Source organism: Phodopus roborovskii, unplaced genomic scaffold (assembly GCF_943737965.1).
Source record: "Phodopus roborovskii unplaced genomic scaffold, PHOROB, whole genome shotgun sequence".
Lineage (NCBI taxonomy): Eukaryota > Metazoa > Chordata > Mammalia > Rodentia > Cricetidae > Phodopus > Phodopus roborovskii.
Genome location: NW_026126407.1, coordinates 19,629,447 through 19,652,913, shown reverse-complemented (window position 1 = coordinate 19,652,913; position 23,467 = coordinate 19,629,447). Strand labels below are relative to the sequence as shown.

The 23,467-nt window shown below is 46.9% G+C and overlaps 1 protein-coding gene across 1 annotated transcript; it reads left to right on the top strand.

The window, feature by feature from the left end:
- Window positions 1-17,315: 17,315 nt before the first annotated feature.
- Window positions 17,316-22,996, top strand: Aldh3a1 (aldehyde dehydrogenase 3 family member A1). Its single transcript, XM_051180478.1, has 10 exons — window positions 17,316-17,492; window positions 18,535-18,766; window positions 19,199-19,284; window positions 19,524-19,732; window positions 20,468-20,585; window positions 20,865-21,006; window positions 21,643-21,809; window positions 22,218-22,317; window positions 22,569-22,699; window positions 22,795-22,996. The coding sequence occupies exons 1-10, from the start codon at window positions 17,331-17,333 to the stop codon at window positions 22,807-22,809; spliced, it is 1,362 nt and encodes a 453-aa protein (XP_051036435.1). The 5' UTR covers window positions 17,316-17,330; the 3' UTR covers window positions 22,810-22,996.
- The last annotated feature ends 471 nt before the right edge of the window (window positions 22,997-23,467 follow it).

The following is a 23,467-nucleotide window of genomic DNA, read 5'->3' as shown; positions in this document are numbered from 1 at the left end:
ACCTTTTGCTCAGGGATTGGTTGGTTTTCTGCACAGGTTTAGGGTCAGATTTGGCTCTGGTTTTAGCGCCAAAGTGTGTTTCTTTCAGTGGTCCTTTTTAGTCTTTTGGCTCTAACTTTAGGGCCAGGGTGTATTTCTTTCACTGGCTCTGATTCCAGGGACAAAGTGTGTTTCTGTGGCACTGGTATAAGGGTCAGGGTGCATTTCTTTGGTTCTGGTTGCAGGTCCAAAATGTGTTTCTTTGGCTCTGATCAGGGTGTTTCTTTGGGGGGCCCTCTTTCCCTACATAGGCGATGGCATGCACACAAACAAACATCTCACACACACACACATTTTAATTGAAAAAGAAAGAAATTAAAGTAGAATGACTTTCTATGCCTCTGTATTGGCGGAATTACTATTGTAGCATGGATATGTTACCAAAGGTAATATGCAGATTCAATTTAATTCCCATTAAAATTACAATGGTGTTTCTCAAAAAATTTTTTAAAAAATCATAAATTTACAAGGAGCTGGGTGTGGTATTGCATACCTTTAATCCTAGCATCAGGATGCAGAAGCAGGCTGATCTCTGTGAGTTTAAAAACATTGTGGGCTACTTAGAGAGTTCCAGGCCAGCCAGGGTGAAGTGCTCTCTCTCTCTCTCTCTCTCTCTCTCTCTCTCTCTCTCTCTCTCTCTCTCTCTCTCTCTCTCTCTCACACACACACACCAAAAAAATCTCAAGAAAACAACAATAAAAGGACTATGAAATTCTAAGCAGAAAGGATACTCAGACACATTATAGCACCTAACTTCAAATTATATCACAGAGCTAAAGTGACAAAGATGGCGTATACTGGCACAGAAGCAGACATATTACAGCCACCTAAGTTTTGAAAATACACTGGAAAAGTGACACCCTATTAAAAAACTGGATATTGAGCTACAGACCTCCCAAAAGTTGTTCTCTGACATCTACAGATACTATAGTTGCTAGAGGAAAACATAGATAATAGGAATAGCAAAGAACTTCCTAAAGAGGAGTCTTACTCTCTGCTTGTAGGAATGTAACCTCCTACAGATATTATGGAATACAGCATGGGGGGGTTCTCAAACAGATAAAAATAGAATTATCAGGTGGCCCACTATACTACTCCTGGCCACATGCTAAAAGATTTTATATCCTACCACAGAATCATCTCCAGATGGATCCAAGTCCTTAATCTCATTTCTTGTTATAGATCTAAACAGTTATCCCATCTTGTTTCAACTTTGAGAGGTCATATTCGTCTATAGATATTCATTCATTTATTTTAGATTTTCCAATTTAGTGGAATATAGATTTTAAAACTATGTCATAATGATTTTCGAAATTTCACTAGTATCTATTGTGTCTCTCTTTACCTTTCGAATTTTATTAATTTAGGTGTTTTCTTTCTTTTATTTAGATAAGTTTGTTGATCATGTTTATCTTTTCAAAGCAATTCTATCAATTCACTCTTTGTATTCTTTTTGTTTTTATTTTAATTTTATTTTATGCATATGGGTGCTTTGCCTGCACTTATGTCTGTGGAAGCCAGGAGAGGTTCTTAGATTCCCTGGAGCACAGGTCACACACAGTTGTGAGCTGTCATGAGGGTGCTGGGAATTGAACCTGGGTCCTCTACAAGAGCAGCCAGTGCTCTTAATCCCTGAGCCATCTCTGCAGCTCTGGGTTTGTTTGTTTGTTTGTTTTCTGTGCTGGGTGAGAGATAGGGAACTAATTTCATTCTACATGTGGACATCCAGTTTACCCGGCACCATTTGTTGAAGAGGTTGTCTTTTCTCCAGTGTGTCTTTTGGGAATCTTTAATAAAAAGCAGGTGACTGTAGCTGTATGTGCTTATGTCTGTGTCTTTGAGTCTAGTCTATTGATCCATGTGTCAGTTTCGTGCCAGTACTGTGCTGTTTGTTTTCTAAGGCTCTGTAATCAGGCAGGTGATGGATGACTCCAGCATCCTTTGTGCTCAGATGGCTTAGGCTATTCCAGGTATTTTGTGGCTTACAAACAAATTTTAAGTTTGTTTTTTTTTTCTCTCTGTGAAGGATGCCATTGAAACCTTGATGGACTGTATCAACTCTACAGATTACAAATAAGAATGCTGGGATACCTTCCTTTCAAGTTTGTATCCCTGTTATTTCTTTCTCTTATCTTATTGCTTTTGCTAAGACTGTCCAAACATTGTCATGAATAAGGGTGGAGAAAGTGGACACCCTTGCTCCTGACTGTCATCCTACTGACTCCCCCTTACTATAATGCTGGCTGTTGGCTTATTGTGCAAAGCCTTCATTGTGCTAATGTGTGTTCCTCATGAAAAAAATACACTAGATTTTTGTTAAAAGTTTCTCCTTCATCTATTGAGATGCTCATGCAGTTTCTTTCTTTAAGCCCATTTATGTGATTTATGTGCACCATTAAATAGTTTATTTTAGATATCTCAATTTTTTTAATGTAGGCACTCACAGATAGGAACTTCCTTTTAAGATTGATTATCTTGTATCCTGCAAGTTTGAATGTGTTGTGTTTTAATTTCTGTTCAATTCTAGAAATATTTGTGACTTTTTTGATTTCTATGATAAGGCATTCAGCATTCCATAGTGCATTATTTAATTTCCATAGATGACTGTTTTTTGTGTAGTTTATCTTGTTGTTGATTTCTAGCTTTATTCCATTGTGTCCATGGGCTATTGAAAATAATGTGTATTCTGTATTTTGGGTTGGAATGCTCTATAGATGACAGTTAGGTCCAATTGATCAAAGATGCCATTTAACTCTGTTGTTTTTCTGTTTCTTTTTTGGTATGATGACCTATTTGTTGCTAAGAATGTGATAATGAAGGCACCATCTCTTTAACTGTATTGGGTTAGTCTGTGACTCATAGCTAGTATTTGTTTTATGAAAGTGGGTACAGCTGTGTCTAGTGCATGTGTGTTTACAACTTTAATGCACTCTTGAGGGGTTGTTCCCTTAATCAGTGTGAAGTGATCTATGTGTTTGGTGTTATGTGTGCCTTTTGTACTCAGAAGTGTATCTCTTTCCCTAAATTTGGCAACTTCTGTAGCTCTTTGAAGCCAGGCTATGGGTTCAGAAGCTAGCAGCCATGGATGCCTGGAACTACTTGTGAGGATTCTCCAGAGAGAGGCTGACAGTCTTTAGGGTCACTTACTAATGGTCTTCCCTCCACACCAAGAAGAGTCCAAAGGACTCTCATAAAGATTACATCAAAAATCTAAAGCCATAAATGCAAACCAGGCCACTCAGAAATGCAAACAAAGTGAGCCCTCTGCAAGCAAAACAAACTTTCTTGTCACATAACCAATTACTCAGCAAATGACAAGCATGCTGAATGTTCCTGATTTCCCTCAAGATTTAAAAAACAAGACTGTTTATTCTTTCACCACTTCTCTCTCTGTGTGTGTGTATTTTGATCACATCACCCCCATTTTCTCTTATCTCTTGTCCTCTGAACCAGTATCTGTGACTCCCAAGCCTTATTGGTAAATAGAACAACATAGTTAAAAACAACAGACCACTCTTGGCCTGTTTGTTGGGCCCGTCTGGTCTTGGTCAGATTCCTCCTGTACCCTGGGAGGTCCTTTTAGTTGTGTGGTCCATTCTCCCCCTGAGCCTGCCTTACAGGGCTGCACAGTGGAGTCTCACATCTGGCAACACCTCTTCAAATTCCATTTGGCCACTTTTCAATATTTCTTCACAAAATGGTACCAAGAGCACACACAAGAAAACTAAAGTCTTGACTGTGAGAAATAGCTTGCCAGCAAACTTACTGGATCATAAATCCAAACAGCCAGAATGTTGTTTACAAGTAAGAAGGAACCAAACCACAGCCTTTCCCCTTTCTCGGCTCATCAGTATTTGTTATAGCTAGGTAGTGTCACAGGTGGTTGTCAGACCACCATCTGTGATTGGCTTTGTGTGAGGAGATTTCTGAGAGCTTGTAATAAGAGTCTTGCGACCTCTGTTCCTCCATAAAGTGGGTTGTTCTGGAATGTGCTTCTGCGCCCCTCCCAGGTATAGTAAATAGGAGTGGGTTTGCTTCAGATTACTCGCCATCTTCTGTTATTCAAAGATGTTTCCAAGCACAGTCCTTTTGACTGTATACAGCCTAAACTCATGGTGAACTTTGCTCATGACCATGCTCCACCCCAGCAAAGCCCTCAGAATATTAATTGTCTGATGCTCTGAATAAAGTTGGCTATTGCACGAGACTTCAGTCTGCCTCGTTTTTAGGCCCTGCTCTACCAGGTCCACACTGCTTACTAGAGCAGTAACAAGTAGTGTACACAGCTGGGATTTTCCCAAGTGTTTCGTCTATGGGACTAATTCACAGTTGGTAGCCTTTTGAATCCCTGCTAGAAACTAAGAGGGACTACGTCATCTGAAGTTCAGGAGTTCTGGCTCCTGGCTACCTCACCAAAGTCATTCCTGACCACTCAGGTTACAGGCAATTGCCACAATTTCCCTCTAGTTCAAGAGAAACTAGGAAACAGAGACTGGTAAAGAGAAATAGAATTATATACAGTTTGGCCAGATGAGAAAGAACCTAAGTTTTCCTCACCGTGCCTATAGCAGTATTAGATTTGTAGGAAAGTGTGAGAGAGGGGCCAGAGGATACATGGATTTGTCTGGTGCTGGGCTTACAGGCGTTAGGACACTGGCCGTTAGTGCTCACACACTCCTGGAGGGAAAATGCCAGGAAGCAGGCCTTTGCCTGAGGGACTACAAGGTCTCAGCTTACCAAGTTCTTAAGGGACAAAGAATCAGAACAGGGACATTAGAGGAACCTCGAGATTGTCTCTTTTCTCGGCCCCAGGTCCAGTTCACTCTCAAAACCCTTTTACTGCAACCAAGGCCATGACCTGCCCAGGTCCACCACATGAGACCCTGAGACTTCAATAAGGGGGCCCTCATCCTATCTGAGCATGCTCAGGGCTTCACCATCCTCTGCCCCCCTTCTAAGTCTACCATGTCCCCCAGAGCATTTTTAAGTCTCTCAGTGCCGTGAGTCACCAAGGGCATCAGTGACTTAGTAAGCTTGCAGAGCATGTGAGCAACCCCACAGCATGTGGGGAAGGCTGAGACCTTCTAGGTGTCTACTCTGGGAGGCTTGTCTTAGCTGAAGGTGGCCAGACTGATGAACACTGGATATTAGGATCTGTCCCTTCCTGGCTGCCATGGGGATGGCCTACATCAGGAGGAATAGTGAGTGCCCTAGGGACTCCCCAGACCTGAAATCCTAGTGATTCTGCCTCATTCTTCCTTGGCTCTTGATCATGGTCCTTGGAGACTGGGAGCTGCTTCCAGCCACTCTCTTTTTTCCTTCGCTTCCAGAGTTCATTGTTCCTCTGAATCAACCTCAGCCTACAGCTGGGGTGTCAGTGTGCAGTGTACACATGTGTGAGTGTGTATGTGTGTGTCTGCATATGCATGTTGTCGAGGGGAAAATGTCTCATGTGGAAAGGATTGCCAAAAGTCCCCAAAATCTACGGACTCTATTTTTTAAAACAATCGACATTGTAGATGACTGAGTCCTGACCTTCTAAGTCAGTTTCTAACTTCTTCTTTGGACTCTGCCATGCCCTGTGCCCTGTGCTCTGGGATAGTCCTTACACCCCTCTGGGCCTTGGTTTCCCAAACATTCCCCTAAGGATTACAGGGAGGCCACATATGCACCCTTCAATGTGAATGCAGCAGTGTTCCCTCCATGCTGGGTAGAGTTTCATGGGAAGACACCTCAGAGTGCCATGACATGATCCCTCCTTCACAGGACAAATGCAGGTAGACCCTGTGTGAAATAGATGGGTCTTGTGTTCTCAAGCAGTCACTTAGGGTATATGTGCTGTGGACAAAATGTGTATGGGACCAGTGCCACAAAGCACCTTTAAGTGTCACCTGTCATCTTTTGTTGTCAGGTACTATTGTCCCTGCTCTCCTGAAGGTAAGAAGGGTTTTCAGCCTCACTAAGCCATGAGGACTTGGTGAAAAGGTGTGGTGGCCCGGTGAGAACTGATTGGTAGATGCGAGAGCCTGGCTCTTCAGCATCACACATGCCTCCCCTGGATTTCAAGCTCAGGGATTGGTTGGTTTTCCTGCTGAGTTGGTCAGGGTTGGAGCATGTTTCTTTGGCTCTGGTTTTAGGACCAGAGTGTGTTTCTTTCACTGGCTGTAATTCCAGGGCTAGAGTGCCTTTCTTTGTCTGGCCGTTTTACCCTTCATTCCCTTTGTTCATCATTGCCTTATCAGTCTCCTGTTGAACTGGTCCCATTGTATGATATGGTCCTCTCTCTCAGGACCTTGTCACTGAAGAATGATCTGCTTGCCTGGATTAAACATAAAATAAGATAATTAAATTTAAAACAACAAAAACTAAACAAATATACATGGAGGCAGTCTCCCACACTGACCCTGGTCAACACCTGAGACATCCTAGCTCCTCACCCCCAATCCCTTGGGGTTTGCACACATACTAGGAAGTTCAGTTGAAATGTGAACTTCTTTAGGGCTGTGAAATGAAGACAACACATGTGAGCATGGAAGGACAGCAAGCCAGCTCAGCCTTCAAATACTCTGGGCAGTGGTGTTGCCAAGAAGCCGCTGCCAATGAGATATGCAATGCTCAGATCTCATTGGTGGCTGTGAAGACTGAGTACATTAAACACTTGCAATGTGCTCAGAACAGTCCATGCCATACTGCAAAGCCACAGTCTGGGTGGGTGGTGTTATTAGATGCCATGAGTACAGCAAACTGTCTATTTACAAGAAAGGAACACGGATTTCCAGTCACTTAATATGTGATGAATTCCAAAATAGACAGTCGAGCAGCTGAAGTCTTTCAGGAAAACCAGAGAATTGGAGGAACAATTTAGCATCAGGGAGGACCCTCCTGATCTAAATTGGAACAAAAAAAAGTGTGTTTGGCTATATAAATATTTACCACAGAAGACACCACACAGCTACCTCACACACGAGAGAGTGAAGCCAGTAGAGGACATGAGGGTTGGGATGCTACTGACATATGCAAACTGACAGGATGCCTGAGAAAGCCCTACCCAGACTGTCACGCAGGACACACCCCAGCAGCCTACAGTCAAAGCCACAGACTCTCAGGGTCAGCCTTGGTGGGACAGCATCCAGTCATACCCTGCAGAAGTAAACATGAAAACACCCCCAGGAAACCCTTATATAAGCATCAAATCTTCAGTAGGTTCAAGAACTTTGGTAGAAGCTTTGCCTTTGTGAACTGGGCTCCAATGAACTGGAGACACAGTATGCATTACATGTGGTCAATACTAGTAGAAGAGGTGCATTTATACCATCTGGCCTTCTTGGAACGAGTGTTCCCACACCCCAGAGTAGGAAGTATAGAAAAGCATGTATGAGAGAGAGCACCTCACTGTTTCCCCTTATATCAGCTGAGCCATGGTGTTAGCGGTGGTGCCCATCAGGTCACCACAGGGTACCCGCAGTGCCCGGCAGGCTTTTGTTACTCTCACAAGTGTCCCAAGGTAAATCAACCTGTAAAGGGGCTTGACTATGGCTTACGGCCTCCCTCTGAGGTTTCAGTCATTGGTTAGCTGACCCTGTTGCTTTGGGCCAGTGGCTACACAGGCTGCATGGAGTATGTGGCAGAAGCAGCTACTCAGAGCAGGGTGGCCAGAAAACAGAAGAGAAAGGAAGAAGGGTGGGCTTCTCATAGCTCCTTCAAGGGCACATGGATGCCAGGGAAATGCTTTCTTAAACACACATTCACACCATCCACAGAGGTATTCCCAGACCATTGTGAAAACAAGATATCCCCTGCCAGACTATATATATATATATATATATATATATATATATATATACACACACACATATATATATATATGTGTGTGTGTGTGTGTGTGTGTGTGTGTGTGTGTGTATAGGTGTTTTGCCTGGGTGTATGTTTGTCACATGTGTGCCTGGTGCCTCTGGAAGTCAGAAGAGGGCATCAGATCCCCTGGAACTGGAATTAGATACAGTTTTTAGACACCATATGGGTGCTGGGAATTGAATCTTGGTCCTCTGCAAGAGAAGCCAGTGTTCTTAACACCTGAGCCATCTCTCCAGTCCTTGAGCCATTTCTCGAGCACCTCCAGACTCCTTACTACTCCCCACGTGTCACGTGTTTCATGGTCTATGTGTTATATAAGCATTGGGAGTGGTGGGTGGGTATGGACAGGAGAGTATTTATGAGATGTTGAGCCAAGTAAGTGTGAAAGCAAGGCTGAGCCAAAACATCTTATCACATGTGTGTATCTCTGAAATCTCACCTGTGTCCTTCTTGGAGAGAAATAAAGCTTGATGCTTCTTCCTACTGGAGCAGGTGACAAGAGCATGCTCGTTATGTTGGTTATTATCTACAGAAGCCTTCCAAAACCCAGAGAGACCACTAGTGCCAACTCAAGTGTGTCCTGGCATGGCTTTCTGGCATGCCAGCTGTGACCTGTATGGAAGCAGGAAGTTCTGCAGCTGGGTCTGTGTCAGGCTGTGATTCAGGTAGGCTCTGCCTGGGTGGGGCAGGCATTCCTGTTGCTAGGTGGCAGGTGCCTAACTCACAGTGACTTGCGTTTTGCCGTATCCTGCCCTGAAGGCTAGCTTAACTCAGGAAGACCTAACACTGCCCTTTCCAGCCTTCTACTATGTTTTCTGCCCCATTGGGCTGGACTTCCACCTGACTTCTGAGAGCCATGACCTCCCGCTAGTGGCAACTTCTAGGTATGGTGAAAGTTAGGAAGTTCTGTAGCATACTAGGAACAGCACCCCCCCCCACCCACACACACATTGCTCTCCCCTCTCTCTCTCTCTGAAAACCCATAGCTTTTTTAGCTCAAGACAGCCTGTCACCAGATAATAGAAAGTGAAGAGGCCTCCAGATCTTCTCTTGTTCCCACAGGTGGTGCAGATTCAGGTGGGAACGTTCTGCCAGTGTGGAGGGCACAGGGAGAGTATTGTGTAGATGGTGCTGTGTGCAGCCCTCAATTAAGGACAGCCTTGACGATGGAGTGCAGAGCATCACCACAAATCATAAACTAGTCTGGAACATGGAAACAATTGGGCAAGGCCTCAGTTTCCATCTCTAGCACTGCAAAAGAAAAACAAGTAAATAAAAGTTTAAAAGAAAAAATTAAAGTTGTGAGAATACAGTTCACACACTATAGTGGTTTGAGTGGGAATGCCCCCCACGCGTTCGTAGGCTATCAAGGAGTGGCGCTACTTGAGGAGAATTAGGAGGTGTGGCCTTATTGGAGTGGGTGTGACCTTGTTGGAGGAGGTGTGACACTGAGGTTCCAAAGCCCAAAGCCAGGCCCAGCGGCTCTGTCTCTTCCGGTCTCTGTAGATCTGGATGTAGAACTCTCAGGTCCTTCTCCAGCACCATGTCTGCCTGTGTGCCACCATGCTTCCCACCATGATGACGATGGACTAAACCTTTGAAACTGTAAGCCAGCCCCAATTAAATGATTTATTTTATAAGAGTTGCCTTGGTCATGGTGTCTTATCATAGCAATAGAACATTGCCTAAGACACTCCCCCCTTACAATTCACTTGTTTGTAGTATGTAATTCACTTTTTTCAGGCTTTAAAAAATATAATAACCACAATCTACCCATTCTTCTCCTCCCCCCCCCCCGATGTTTTGAGACAATGATTCTCTGTATGGTAGTTTTATGTTAATTCGACGCAAGCTAAAGTCATTTGTAAAGAGGGAGCTTCAGTTAAGAGAATGCCCACTGGCTGCTCTTCCAGAGGTCCTGAGTTCAATTCCCAGCAACCACATGGTGGCTCACAACCATTTGTAATGAGATCGGGTGCCCTCTTCTGGCATGCAGGGACACATGCAGTCAGAGCACTGTATACATAATAGATAAATAAACCTAAAAAAGAAAAGAAAAGACAAACTCCTCCAGAAGATCAGGCTGCAGGCAAGCCTGTGGGGGCTTTTTCTTAATTAGTGATTGATGGGGGGGCACAGCCCTTGTAGGTGTTGCCATCCCTGGGCTGGTGGTCCTGGGTTCCTAAGAAGATAGGCTGAGCAAGCCACGAGGATAAAGCCAGTAAGCAGTACTCCTCCAAAGCCTCTGCATCAGCTCCTGCCTCCAGGTCCCTGCCCTGCTTGAGTTCCTGCCCTCACTGCTTTTGATGATGAACTGTGATATGGAACTGTGCATGAAATAAATCCTTTCCTTCCAAGTTGCTTTTTGGTAATGGTCTTTCATAATGGCAATAGCAACCCTTACTAAGACAGGCTCTCTTTTCCTTTATATAGTGCTGGCTGGCCTGGAATCTTCTATGAAGGCAAGGCTGGCCTCTAACTTTCAGTGACCCTCCTGCTTCTGCCCCCAAATGGTGGAGTTGCATCATGATCTGTGATTAAACACATTCCCATTAGCAGTCACCCTCTTTGTCTCCAGGGTCTGTTAATCACTCTTCTCTGTGAATTTCCTTTTTCTGAGCATTTCCTGTAAGGGAACCACAAGGCGTATGGATTTGTGCATCTGGTTCCTTTCACTTGATGCTATATTTTAAGGTTCATTTATGCTGGGGCTCATGCTCATCCGTTATTCCCTTTCATGGCTGTGTGTTCATTTCAAGGGTGTGCTGCATGCTGTCTATCTACACATTGTCAGGCATTGGGGTGGTGTCCCAGTTTGGGACCATGGTCCCTTACCCATGAAGCTAGGGGACGAACCACGCCAAGGTGGCTCCTTGCTCAACCATGGCTTGGTGTGGGGTCTTGCCAACACTGGCCTCTGCAGTGGCTTGTCTGGGCTGGCAGTCACTGGTGTACTTGTGGTCTTCTCTCAAACAAGCAGTAGCTGAGTTTCCATTTAGCTGGGTGCCTGCCAAGCCACTGTAAATGGGTGGCTGGACTTAAGAGTGGCCCCAGTATTCATACAAGCTCTGCCTCTCTTGACCCATTGGAGATGCTTTTCTGTCTGGAAGTATGAACTGCCTACAGGGTGCCTCAGGGTCTCATCACAGGTCTTGCTTACTTAGTCTGATTCCAGAGCTTTTCCAACTCATGGTTGATGTCTGTATATGCAATGGGAGACTTTCTCCATCCATCTGTGTTCCCTGACTTTTATAATAAAAGACAAATTAGATATAAAACTTTGGACTCACAAAGATAGGATAGAATATATTCTTTAAACTTTGCCAAATGTAAATGTAACTATAATTCTTGCTTGATAACTGTTTTGTTATATATAATTTTACTATGTTAAAGTTAAAACCTCCATTTTTATTTAGACAGAAGAAGGGAAATGATAGGGTATATCACCTGAATGCTGTGACTATGTGATTCTCTTATTGGTTGATGAATGAAGCTGTTCCAACCAATGGACAGGAAGAATTTAGCTAGGCGGGAATTCCAAACAAAGAGGCAAGGAAAAAGAAGACAAAAGATTGACTTCATGTAGCCTCCAGGAGTGAAGAGGCCCGGGCATCACTAGTAAGCCAAGGCCACATGCTAATACGTAGATTAATAGTAATGGGTTAATAATAAAGAGAGAGCTAGCCTGTAAAAGCCTAAGACACTGGAGAAACAATTGTAACTGATGTTAAGTTTCAGAGTGGTTATTTTATTAAATAGCTGCAGGATCCAGTGGGTAGAGAGAAAAACCAGACCAGTAGGACCCAGACTAGATGGAGAAAGCCTCCCATTACACACATATACAGATGGCCCTCCCCATATAGCAAGCTAACAACCAACATAAACTGAAAATATCATAAATCAGGTCTGGGGGTGTAACCCAGGGGTTCATGTTTGCCATGAGAGGCGTCAAGCCTTCAGGACTCCAAGATTGGACTTTCTCCCAGAGAGCAACTAAAGGGCACCAGTTAATGTTAACTGGAAGGAGAGACATACTCAAGCCTTCACTGACAGAAGTCCACGTAGCGTGGTTGGAGGAGGTGTCATGGCAAGTGACAGTGATCAGGAAGGATGGTCTTGTGGAGGCCCAGGAGCCAGAGCAGGACAGCCCAAGCTGGAATCAGGTGTTGAGCATGGATTATCAGGGCTTGCAAACACTAGCATCGAAGAGCAGGGATTACACCCCAAGGTATCCCAGAAGCAAAACATTCCTCTCTACAACACTAGATACTAGGTAAGTGCTCCTCTATTGAGTCACACTCCAGCCCCAAGACAAAATTTTAACCAAAAAGAAGATGAAACAACCCTGGAGACTTTGTTTCTCATCAATTTAAATGGCTCTGAGACTACCTGACTTATGCCAGACAGTAGCAAGGCCTTTGCTCACAACATAAGCAAAAATGATGACCCCGATCAATGTGTCTGCTTGACAAGCTACTTGCTGCTCCCCATCCCATGGCCTAGCCCAGTCCACAGGGCTCTGGGCCTTGGAGTGTGGTCTCTTTTCTCACCTCCTCAAGGCCAGAGACATGTTACACTGTATCAGTGACAATCTTCAGAAGATACACAACTCTGTGTCCTGCATCTTTTGTGGCCTGCTGTCCTGTCTGGAAACCCTCTCCACCCAGGACTGCCCCTCATCTCGGCATTCTAGGCACACTTCCATTACTATTTCATATTATTTTTAAATGCTTTCTCTGTTTCACCATCCAACAGATGTTTACTAAGCATCCACTCCTTGCATTTCCAGCGGTTAGTGGATCCAGCTGTTTGGTGAGGGAGGGCCAGTGATGGAGACAAGGAGACAATCAGTGTAAGTACTACCATGTGTTGATTAATGACAAGGTCATGTTTTCAGCAGGCAATTTTGCCTCTGTATGTGCATCACAAAACACACTTAAACACACATAGTTGGTGTGGACCTACTATACAGCTTAGGCACTGCTCCCAGGGCTACCATGAACAAACGGCACAAAACTAGGTCAAAAAGAAGAAATTGTGTAGAAATCATGATATCCATGGGGCAGCTGCTGGTCTCACATGGTGCACTGCTTTACTTCTCCCTTTCCTTTTCTTGTTATGGTTAGGGAAATGCACTTTGAAATAATGATAAAGTGTATAGAAAACACAATACCCATTAAGAGTCATTGGTAGCATCAGGTATTAGGGACTGTAATGCTACGACTGCTGCTATGACACAAAGCCACGAGACAATAGAAATTTCCAATTCCATTATAATCTTTTTACCCATAACTGTAGACACAGCGCATGCCTGTGGGGAAAGACTGAAGAGGACAAAGTGATGCTATTTGATAGGACATTGGAGCAGAGCCATGGAGTGTGCAGATTCATGGGAGAGCAAGAGCACAGTCTTTGTGGCTCACAGCCATGGTGGGGACCTGTTTTCCTCGGAGAGAACCACAAAGTGGGGTAGGGGGCAAGGCAGCCTGGTGGCAAGGGGCACCAGGAAGTCCTGGTGCCAGCGCAGGTGTGGGATGTGGCTGGTGTGGTGATCCGTGCAGACCAGGGGCTCAGAGAACACTGCTTAAAACACAGAGGAAGGGACTTCCAGCTTCCATCTTCCCCGGGTGATCACAGAGAGGAAATTCCTGGCACTTCTGGTGAGTCCTGGCCACATTCTCCATTAATCTTTGAGAGAACAGATCCACATACTACTGGGGACTCCTGTAGAAATCTTCAACCAGCCATATTACAGGTTTGTGCCTCATGGGACCCTCGTTCCTTGCACATGGCAGCGACAGAGTGGGATGTGAATTTTTGACATGTGTGACTGTAACACACCTGCTGGAGAACTTACATAACAGGGGACTCATGGAATAGCATCTGACAGAAACACTTTAGAAATGCATGAGGTTTGTGCCAAGCTGAATCACTCAATGGCCCCCACGCCCAGGGCAAACACTGGCTTCTTTTGAGGGTTGGCTAAGAGCCCACACAAACTTTCACAGGCCCATCTTGCAGTTCAGAATAGAACAAAACAGACAGCCTGAGACCTAATCTTCAAAACCTCTGTGGAGGAGAGGTCCGGATTATGCTGCACCCACGTTTGAATATTGTTTTAGCTCATCACGCGAACTTCCTGGGCAAGGACTTGAGGGACCAAGTGGGCGGGAAGAAGGGTCCTTAAATGTGTCCTCTCTTGGCTCTTGCTCATTCCAGGAGTCCCAGCTGCTGGAGGAGGCTGTGTAGAAGGTAATCTTCCCCATTCTCCTTACTTCCTCTCTAGGTGGGAGCATGTAAGTACAGTCTACTTGGAGCAAGGGCCTTAAGAGTCCAAGGCTTTCATCCATTCTGAGGACAACTGGTCCAGACCCCGCTAGGCGAGCATTTCCTGATTGGGTGCATTGAATGTACAGCACCAGATTCCTGGAGCTCTGTCATCTACAACACTGGGCCAAGAAAGTTCCAGAGACCCACAAAACACAGGAACAGAGGTGGCCTTTGGGTGAGAGATCTTGGTGTGCACAGTCAAGCTTCTCTATTCCCTAGAAAGGCAGCAGGGCTGTGTAGGTGAGTACACACAACTTGGAGAAAGATGCTTGTGAGTTCAAAGCCTGACTTCAGTGCCTGTCACCTGTGAGGGGCAGAGGTGGCACATTGAATGGTTTTCAGTCATGCTGTCCTCATTTGTGGAACAGATGCATATCTGACCTTTCTGAGTGCCATTATGGTCCATTTAAAAATCAATCTCTCCCTCTCTCTATCTCTTTTTACTCCTTTTCCTCGTGTGTGTGTGTGCGTGTGTGTGTGTGTGTGTGTGTGTAGACAGCTCTGTTGTCAGTCCCTACCTTCTACCTTGTTTAAGGCAGGCTCTACTCTTTGTTGTTGACTGCTATCCAGGTAGACCAGATAGCTGACCTGTGAGGTTCCAGAGATTCTTCTGTCTCTGTTTCCCATCTTTGAGCAGGGGTTGTGAGATTTCAGAAATGTGCTACCACATCTGCTTTATATGGGTTCTTGGCATCCAAACTCAGGTCCTCATGCTTTCAAAGCAAGTACTTTACCCACTGAGCCATCTGACCAGCTCTACCATGGAGCTTTTATGAGAACTGAGGGGAGTGTGAAGAAGTGCTGAGTGGGGGCATGTTTAGAAGGAAGGTTTAACCCCAAGGCGGGCTGGTTCTGAGAAGGAAACCCAGCTCATGTGCCTTTCAGGTGCCAGGGGCAGCATTGAATGTTTCCATCCCTTTTTCAGTAGCTCTGTGAACAGCACTGTGGTTAATTGGCTCACAGAGGGGGTCCAGGGACCTAGCTTCTCAAAGGCCACTTCGTTTTTGGAGATGACATTGAGGGGTGAACTCAGACCAGCCCCATTCACATGAGGGTCCTCCCCTCCTGGGTTACCTACCTCAGTGATTTGTGGCTGATGTTGTGTAGCCCTGGTTAGACCACAAGGGTGAAAAGGGAAGTACAACCTTGCTGCAGGGTTGCATGGCTGAAGCTGTGGCCAGCAGGAAAGACCTGGCCCACAGACTGGCTGGGCCAAGGGGTCCCAATGAAGAAATTACCCAGCCTCCTGGTAGATCATAAGAAATGGGACATGGTGTGTCCAGATTTGAAGCCTGGAGGCCAACAAAGTGCCTCTCCCCAGGATAGGAAATCTAAGGGTTGACACCTATGGGTGATGGAAGTGGTGGAAGGAATCTGAATGCAAAATCAGGCAAGTTCATGCACCCCCATCTAGCATTATTAAATACTTTATTTATGTAATATTACATGGGGGATGGGCTTGGGAGGGGGAACTTGCTATATTTCTGTACAGTGGGAATAACTTCCTCCACACTTCAGTGTTAAATGTTATGCAGTGCTGGGCCAAATATCTCTGAAAGGAGTGTGAGGGATTGGCACCAATGGCCCTCTCTCTGTGCAGCAGAATGACAGCTTCTTGGGAGGAGAAGGCGAGTGCTTCTATCTGTTACCTCTTTTGTTCAGTTTTTCACCATGACGATATAGTCTCCACTCAAAGATGCAACAAACGTTCAGGAAAACAAGCTCACTGCAAAACGTCAAATGCCATGAAAAACGAAAAGCAACATCGCCATAGCTGGGGTGTGTTCAGTGCTAGGAGCACAGGTCCTGGGAGAGGGGGAAAGAAGGAGGAGGAGAGAGAGAGATCGCCAATTATTTTACTCCCTTAGCTGCTCCCCTCCCCTCACACTGGGGCTATCCTCACTTTTCTTCCACTCATGCATGCATACTACACCTGTTGTTTGGGTAACGTGTTTCCTTCTTCCCCACGACACATGTGTGGCAGGCACAGCCTTTGTGAATGTGCTTGATAGTTTTCTAGCTTATTTCTAGACAATCCACCACAGGATGCCACCCATGCTAGGCTGTTCCTAGTATGTCTGTCACACGCAAACAGTAAGCACTTTCTTGTTGCTTAGGGAGCTGCAGTTAATAGAAACTCCTGGGTGGATCTCCAGTATTACAAATACTTTAAAAAAATTTCTTAATTATATGTTTTTCAATGTAAAGATTTATTTTTATTATTTGTATTGGCTGTATTGGTATCTCTCTCTCTCTCTCTCTCTCTCTCTCTGTGTGTGTGTGTGTGTGTGTGTGTGTGTGTAAATATCTACAAAGGCATCAGATCTCCCTAGAGCTGGAGTTTGAGATGAGGGGCTGGGAATCATATGTGTGTCTTCTGGATGAGAAGTACATGCTTTTAACTGCAGAGCTTTTTCCCCAACCCCCACAAATATTTTCAAGAGGCTTTTGCTGGATTTGGTCAAACCCTCCACCACAAGACCCACCCCAAGTTACCAGCTTCTTTATTTACTGGAAGCAGGAATCACCTCTGCAATTTTGCACAAGTACCTGAGAGCCTGAAAGACCTTTGCTAGTATCGGCCTGTATCACACTGTTGTGGACATATTGTTCTAAAAGCTAAGCCTGGCTCAGCTTAGCCAAGCAACCAGCACATTCAAGCACTACAGTGTAGCCAGGAAGGGTGTATGGGATTTTTGGTTCTAGTTTTTCTTTGATTAGGTTGGGAGTGGAATCATGGTCCATATGCATCCAACTTAATCCAAAAAGCTGTCCCAATTTGCAAGTAAGCCTGACTCAGAGACTTGCTGGGAAAGGCGCCCCCTTCCACCCTATGGCAGATTCTGCCTAGAATGGGTGTGTCATCTGACTTGGGATGTCTAAAGACATCAAAAAAGCCCAGCCATCTTGGCCAGAAAAGGGGACCTTCCAGGAGGAATGTGTTTTCTAGTCTTTAGGAGAAGTCTTTATCCAAATAAAATTAATATAGTGGTGGAGCATTGAGGGGTGAGCCAGTGCCAGGGTGCTAGTGCCGAAGCACAGCCCGGAGCCGAGGATGTGGTCATCCAGCTTCCTCTGCTGCAAAATGCTCTCTATCTCCAGGTGCAATGAGCAAGATCAGTGACATAGTGAACCAGGCCCGCGAGGCTTTTAACTCAGGCAAAACTCGCCCACTGCAGTTCCGAATCCAGCAACTGGAGGCGCTGCGACGCATGATCACCGAGCGCCAACCGGACATCATCGCTGCCTTGGCCTCTGACCTTAACAAGGTACAGTGTCCCGGGGTGGGGGCAGGGGAACAGCTACAAAAGGGGACTAGCAGAGATACAACAGACCTGGGGGACAGTCGTGCCTTGAGTGTAGGGCATCAGCTGCCTGCCGCCCAGCACTTCACCGAGGACTGCACTGCTCCCCAAACACTCTATGGTCTGGCTTCTTTATCGACCCCATTTCAAACACACACACACACACACACACACACACACACACACCACCACCACCACCACCACCACCACCACACACATACAAATAACTGCAAATCTGCCTTATCCCTCTGTCTTCAGTCCCTTCCTGGTCTGCTTGGTTCGTCACACCAAGGACCAGCAAGGCTAGGATCCAGTTCTACAAGGTTTCCTCCTTCCTTCTTGTTCCCTGGGGTTGCTCTGAGCAAAATCAGGAGCCTCCAATTCCATAAGCCTTTGAGGTCAGGGCTCACTCACCTTCAGGCTTCCCACCTTAGGGCAAGAAGGACAAAACTCACTCTTTTGACTTCCCTAGATTCTGGAAAGAGATGCACATTTGCACTCCCTCTTTCTTGTCCTACCTACCATCCCAGGAGGCTTTGGCGTCCCCAGCAGCCCCGCTCCTGCCTCCCTCTGTCATAGTTCTGGTTTTTTGTCTGCTACTCTTGGGCACATCTTCCTCAGGTGGAGGATATCTACTCAACACTGTGATCTCCCAAGCTTTTTCAGGTTCAAGTCTCTGTGGTCTATAAGTCTTCCAGACAACACATTTTCTCCCTCACCATGACCCTCAAACCCATTCCTCTGGCCAGCCCTGGCTTCATTCATTCCTTTACCAGCTCTGGGTCCCGCCCCCCCCCCCAGCTACCTCACACGGACCCCATCCTCCAAACCTTGGGAAAGAGGGACCTTCCAGACCTACTGCCCTGATAGCCATCCTTCAGCACTGAGTCCTTTCTGGCCTGCTTTGTACCCCACCACCTTGTTATAGACCCCACTGAACAGCCAACTCACCAAGGCAGCAGAGCCTTGGCTCTGAGCCTCAAGTTCACATGGAGCCTCTCCCTAGAATGAATGGACCGCTTACAATGAGGAACTGGCACATGTGCTGGAGGAGATTGACACCACAATTAAGAAACTTCCAGAGTGGGCTGAGGATGAGCCCGTGGAAAAGACTCACCAGACCCAGCAGGATGAATCCTACATCCACTCGGAGCCCCTGGGTGTGGTCCTTGTCATAGGTGCTTGGAATTACCCCTTCAACCTCACCATCCAGCCCATGGTGGGTGCCATTGCTGCAGGTATGAGGGCTCCATTCTGGAGGGACAGTTACAGGAGTTTGCAGGATGGCCTCTCTCTATACCTGTGGAGTGGGGGTGAGGTGGGTGGGGGTTAAGGACTCTCTGCTAATATGTGACAGGAGAGGCCAGAGCTGACCTGTCATCTAGCCTGGACATCTCTCTGTGTGTCCTTTCTTCTCCCCCAGTCTCCCAGCACTGCTGAGGGGCAGGTGGTGTATCTGTAGCAGATGCTCATGTGTGTATCTGTGTGTGCTTCTGCAGTGTGTTCCTATGTATGTACCTGTATGTACTCACAGCATGCACTGGCGTCTAGCCTCTCCCACTGCCTTCCAAAGGTACAGATGAGATAATGAAATCTCTAGGCCTGGTGGTTGGGCGGGAAGAGTCTTCGAGGACGTCTCCGGAGGATGACCCTGACTTTGTATTCTGCAGGAAATGCAGTAGTCCTCAAGCCCTCAGAAGTGAGTGAGAACACAGCAGACATGCTAGCCACACTTGTCCCTCAGTACCTGGATAAGGTGAGGTGCCCTCCAGAGTTCAAGAATGGGGGTCAGGTCTTCAAAGCTTGGGGGACAGTGGGTTATTACAGCATGTGGGAGGGGCCTATCTCCTAAAGACAGGTAAATGGAGCCCTTAAGCTAGGAGAAAAGTACAGAGCTGGAGGGCTAAGGGGCTGCCAGTCTCCTAGTGCCCACTCTATGTGTCGAGTGAGGAGAGGCTTGGTTTTTCTGAGCCTCCTCTGTCTTTTTGCTGGAAGGAGCTGTACCCAGTGATCAATGGGGGTGTCCCTGAAACCACAGAGGTGCTTACACAGAGGTTTGACCACATCATGTACACTGGGAGCACCGCTGTGGGGAAGATTATCATGGCAGCTGCGGCCAAGCACCTGACTCCTGTCACCCTGGAGCTTGGAGGAAAGAGCCCCTGCTACGTGGACAAGGATTGTGATCTAGATGTGGCCTGCCGGTGAGGAGGCTTGGGCTTGGCTGGCTACAGAGGCTTGGGATGCTGTCTACCTTTCAACACAGGATGGTGCCAAGCTCTGCATTGAGTAATAAAGATGGTCCCTGCCCCTAAGGAGCCTATAGTTTGGGGTTGGGAGAAGTTCAAGGGGAGAACACCATACATAAACATCTTCCTAGGGGGGCCTCCAGAGAGAACACTAATTCTGTGGGCATCAGAAGGGCAGTGCTCCAAGCAGAAGCTTCAGGAAAAGCAACTATGGGGCACTCATGATTTGGAGAACTTTAACAAGCTGCTGCAGGAGAACTCATCTGAGGTCTGGAGAGCAAGACCAGGAATACAGGGCCACTTGCTTAGAGTCCAGGATGGGACTCACATTTGTACTAGCTAGGCTTCTGGCCACCTCCGTACCCCTATATAAGGAAGGATACAAGTAGAGGTGTCACCTGGCTATGCAAGGCTCTGAGAATGTGATCAGAGACAAGACCACTCATCTCAGATAGCCTCATAATTTCCCCCTGACTCCCCTGACATTAAACACTCTGGCTGCAGCAACCTCTATGGTGTGTGTGTGTGTGGGGGTGCTGCTCAGTGCATCTGAGTGGTTGCTTAGGCGGACTACCGTGGCAGCACCCAGCCTATGGGTTGCCTTCCATAACTCAGGCTTCAGTGCCTTGGCCTTGAACATGTAGATATTCTTAAGGCAGCTTCCATGATTAACAGATTGCATTTTCACAGGCGTATCGCCTGGGGAAAATTTATGAACAGTGGCCAGACCTGTGTGGCCCCAGACTACATCCTCTGTGACCCTTCCATTCAGAGCCAAATCGTGGAGAAGCTCAAAAAGTCACTAAAGGTGAGTATAACCAGCAGATGGGAGCAGGGAGCTGTAAGGCATAGGGGATGTGTTTTGCCTCAATCAACTTTTAGGACTTTGAGAAATACTGGGTACTTTTCTTCTACTCACAGAAGAAATATGTGCACACACTGCAGACAATTGGGAAGGGTACAAGGCATGATGGGGTGGGGGAAGAGCCTACGCAGATTCCCACCCCACAAAGGCAGTCACTGCCTAGAGCTAGGAAATCATGGTCATGAAGGACCAGGTCTTCCCTGAGGCCTCATCTCTTCTCAGGATTTCTATGGGGAAGATGCTAAGCAGTCCCGTGATTATGGGAGAATCATCAATGACCGTCACTTCCAGCGGGTCGTAGGCCTGATTGAGGGCCAGAAAGTGGCCCATGGAGGCACCTGGGATGCAGCTTCACGATACATAGGTGTGTGTTCTGCCTGTGTCTGGACTGCCAGGGTCTACTGCAAATTTATAGAAAGTGGGTACAGATAGTCAGCAAGTAGGCTTTCCAGGTGGGCCTGCAGAAAGCTCTGGGGCCCTCAGAAGAGGTGTGCTCAGTATCTGCTTCCTCAACAGCCCCAGAAACCTCTTCCACAAGGCAGAGACAAGGGCTTCATCTCCATCTCCAATCTGCCCAAGGGAGCAGAGAATGGAGACAGCAGAGGCCCCAAGAGCTCAAGACAGGCCAGGCTGGGAGGCAACCTCAGTTGGAGCTCCTTTGGTCCCCAGTTATCAAGGAGGCAGGAGAGTTCTGGGATGGACACATGGGGTCAGCAGATTAATAGCTGTCTCTTCACTGTTTAGATCCTGCTCTCCTCTGCAGGTTGGTCTGTAGATATCCCCATGGTCTGCCATGATAGAGTTCAGGACACGAGGGTTGGGGAGAGGCAGGGATGAAAAGAACACTTCAGGTCTTGTCTTTGCCCCATGTAAGCTTGGCAACTTCATTTGCAAAAGAATGGAAGCAGGAACTAGATGTTGGCACTGGCCTGTATGTACGTGTGTGTTGGGGGTTGGGGTGGATCAGCACAAACAGACTCTAGCTCACTTCCTGCCTCAGCTCCCACCATTCTCGTGGACGTGGACCCCCAGTCCCAGGTGATGCAGGAAGAGATCTTTGGGCCAGTGATGCCCATCGTGAGTGTTCAAAGCTTGGAGGAGGCCATTAAATTCATCAACCAGCGTGAGAAGCCCCTGGCACTCTACGTGTTCTCTAACAACAGCAAGGTGGGCCTCGGAGTCCCCCTCCCAGCTTCCTGGCCTTTCAGACACAGCACTCACATGCAAGAGGACCCAGAGATCCACAGGGCCTGGGTTCAAGTCTGCAGCTTCCTCATTCATTAGATGTGTGACCTTGGGCAAATCACTTAACCTGCCTGACAGGGCCATCTTCCTACAGCTGTGGATGAGGTAGTCATTGACACAGGGTGGTGGAACCACTGCTATTTCCCCATACAGTGCTGAGTCACCTGGTATTTGTAGAGGGCTGGAGATGCCGAAGGGGCTAACACTTATGGAACTGGTGACTAGGGCTCTGCTCTCACTAGCCCCTATTCTCCGGGCTCCAAGATATGTTCAGAAAGGGTGGGGAGAATGCAGGACTACAAGGTGGCTACCTGGGTTTTTTTTACACAGGTGATCAAGAAAATGATTGCGGAGACATCAAGTGGCGGAGTGACAGCCAATGATGTCATCGTCCACATCACTGTGCCTACTTTGCCCTTTGGGGGCGTAGGTAAGTTTGGTGTGGGGATGCTAGTCCTGATCACTCTGGCCTTTTACAGGGGTCCCAAGCCTGGGATCATATGGCCATTTAGTGGCCTGGCTGGGAAGACACTCTTCCTGGGTACTCTTCTGGCCTGGCCTAGATGCCTAGGGGATACTCTAAGGTTTGGCTACCCCCCAGGATGCTCAGGACAAGAGATCAAAAGAGTTGTTAGTACAAGATGGGCTGGAATCCTGGCCCTGAATTGGCCTCTCATTTAGGGAACAGTGGCATGGGGGCCTACCATGGCAAGAAAAGCTTCGAGACCTTCTCCCACCACCGTTCTTGCCTGATAAGGGGTCTACTGAATGAAAGAGTCCTCAAGAACAGGTACCCCCCAAGCCCAGCCAAGGTGAGAGGCAAGGCCCTGTGGCATTGGAGGATGTGGAGGACTGCATAGGACAGGGGCAGGGACTTGGCTCTTATGTCTGTTTCCTGTCCTTGCAGATGTCCCAGCGCTGAGAGAACCGTTGCTCCTAATTCATTTCTGCTGGCTGTCCTGTCCTTGGAGAATTGCTCTTGGTGCCTCATCCTGGCTTCTCACCCACCTGCTGCCCTGTGCATGTGTTCAGCTCCCAGATGGCTGACCTCACCCCTGCACATTCTGCTGTTTGCTGGACAAAAGATCAATAAAGCTTCTCAAGGAAAATCATGCACACAATACTTCTTTTTATACCATGAACGCAAGTCCTTCAAGGTTTAGTCACCCTGATAAGCCTAGAAAGCTCTCTCCTCAACATTAGCTCATGGGAGGTAGGAGGCCATAGTTTGAGGATGACATTTAACCTCCCTGTGCCATGTTTGGGATGCCAGCTCCATTCCTGGTGTTTGGATGAAAAGAAATAAATGAAGCTGAGCCTTGATGACCAAGTGGCTCTGGAACCAGGTGGCAATACTCTCCTCAAATCGGATTTGATTTAAGAATTGATCTATGGAAGGGGTCTCTCTGAGACAGCAAAGTGGTCAGTACCAACAACCCCCATTGTTACAGAACCAGACTTGTCCCACCCACTACCCAGTCCTCCAATCACCAATTGTTTTGCCAGAGGAAGTTCATTATGAGGTGGCTGAGCTCAGAGGCAGAGCCCTAATACTCAAATCCACCTTTCCAATGAGTGAT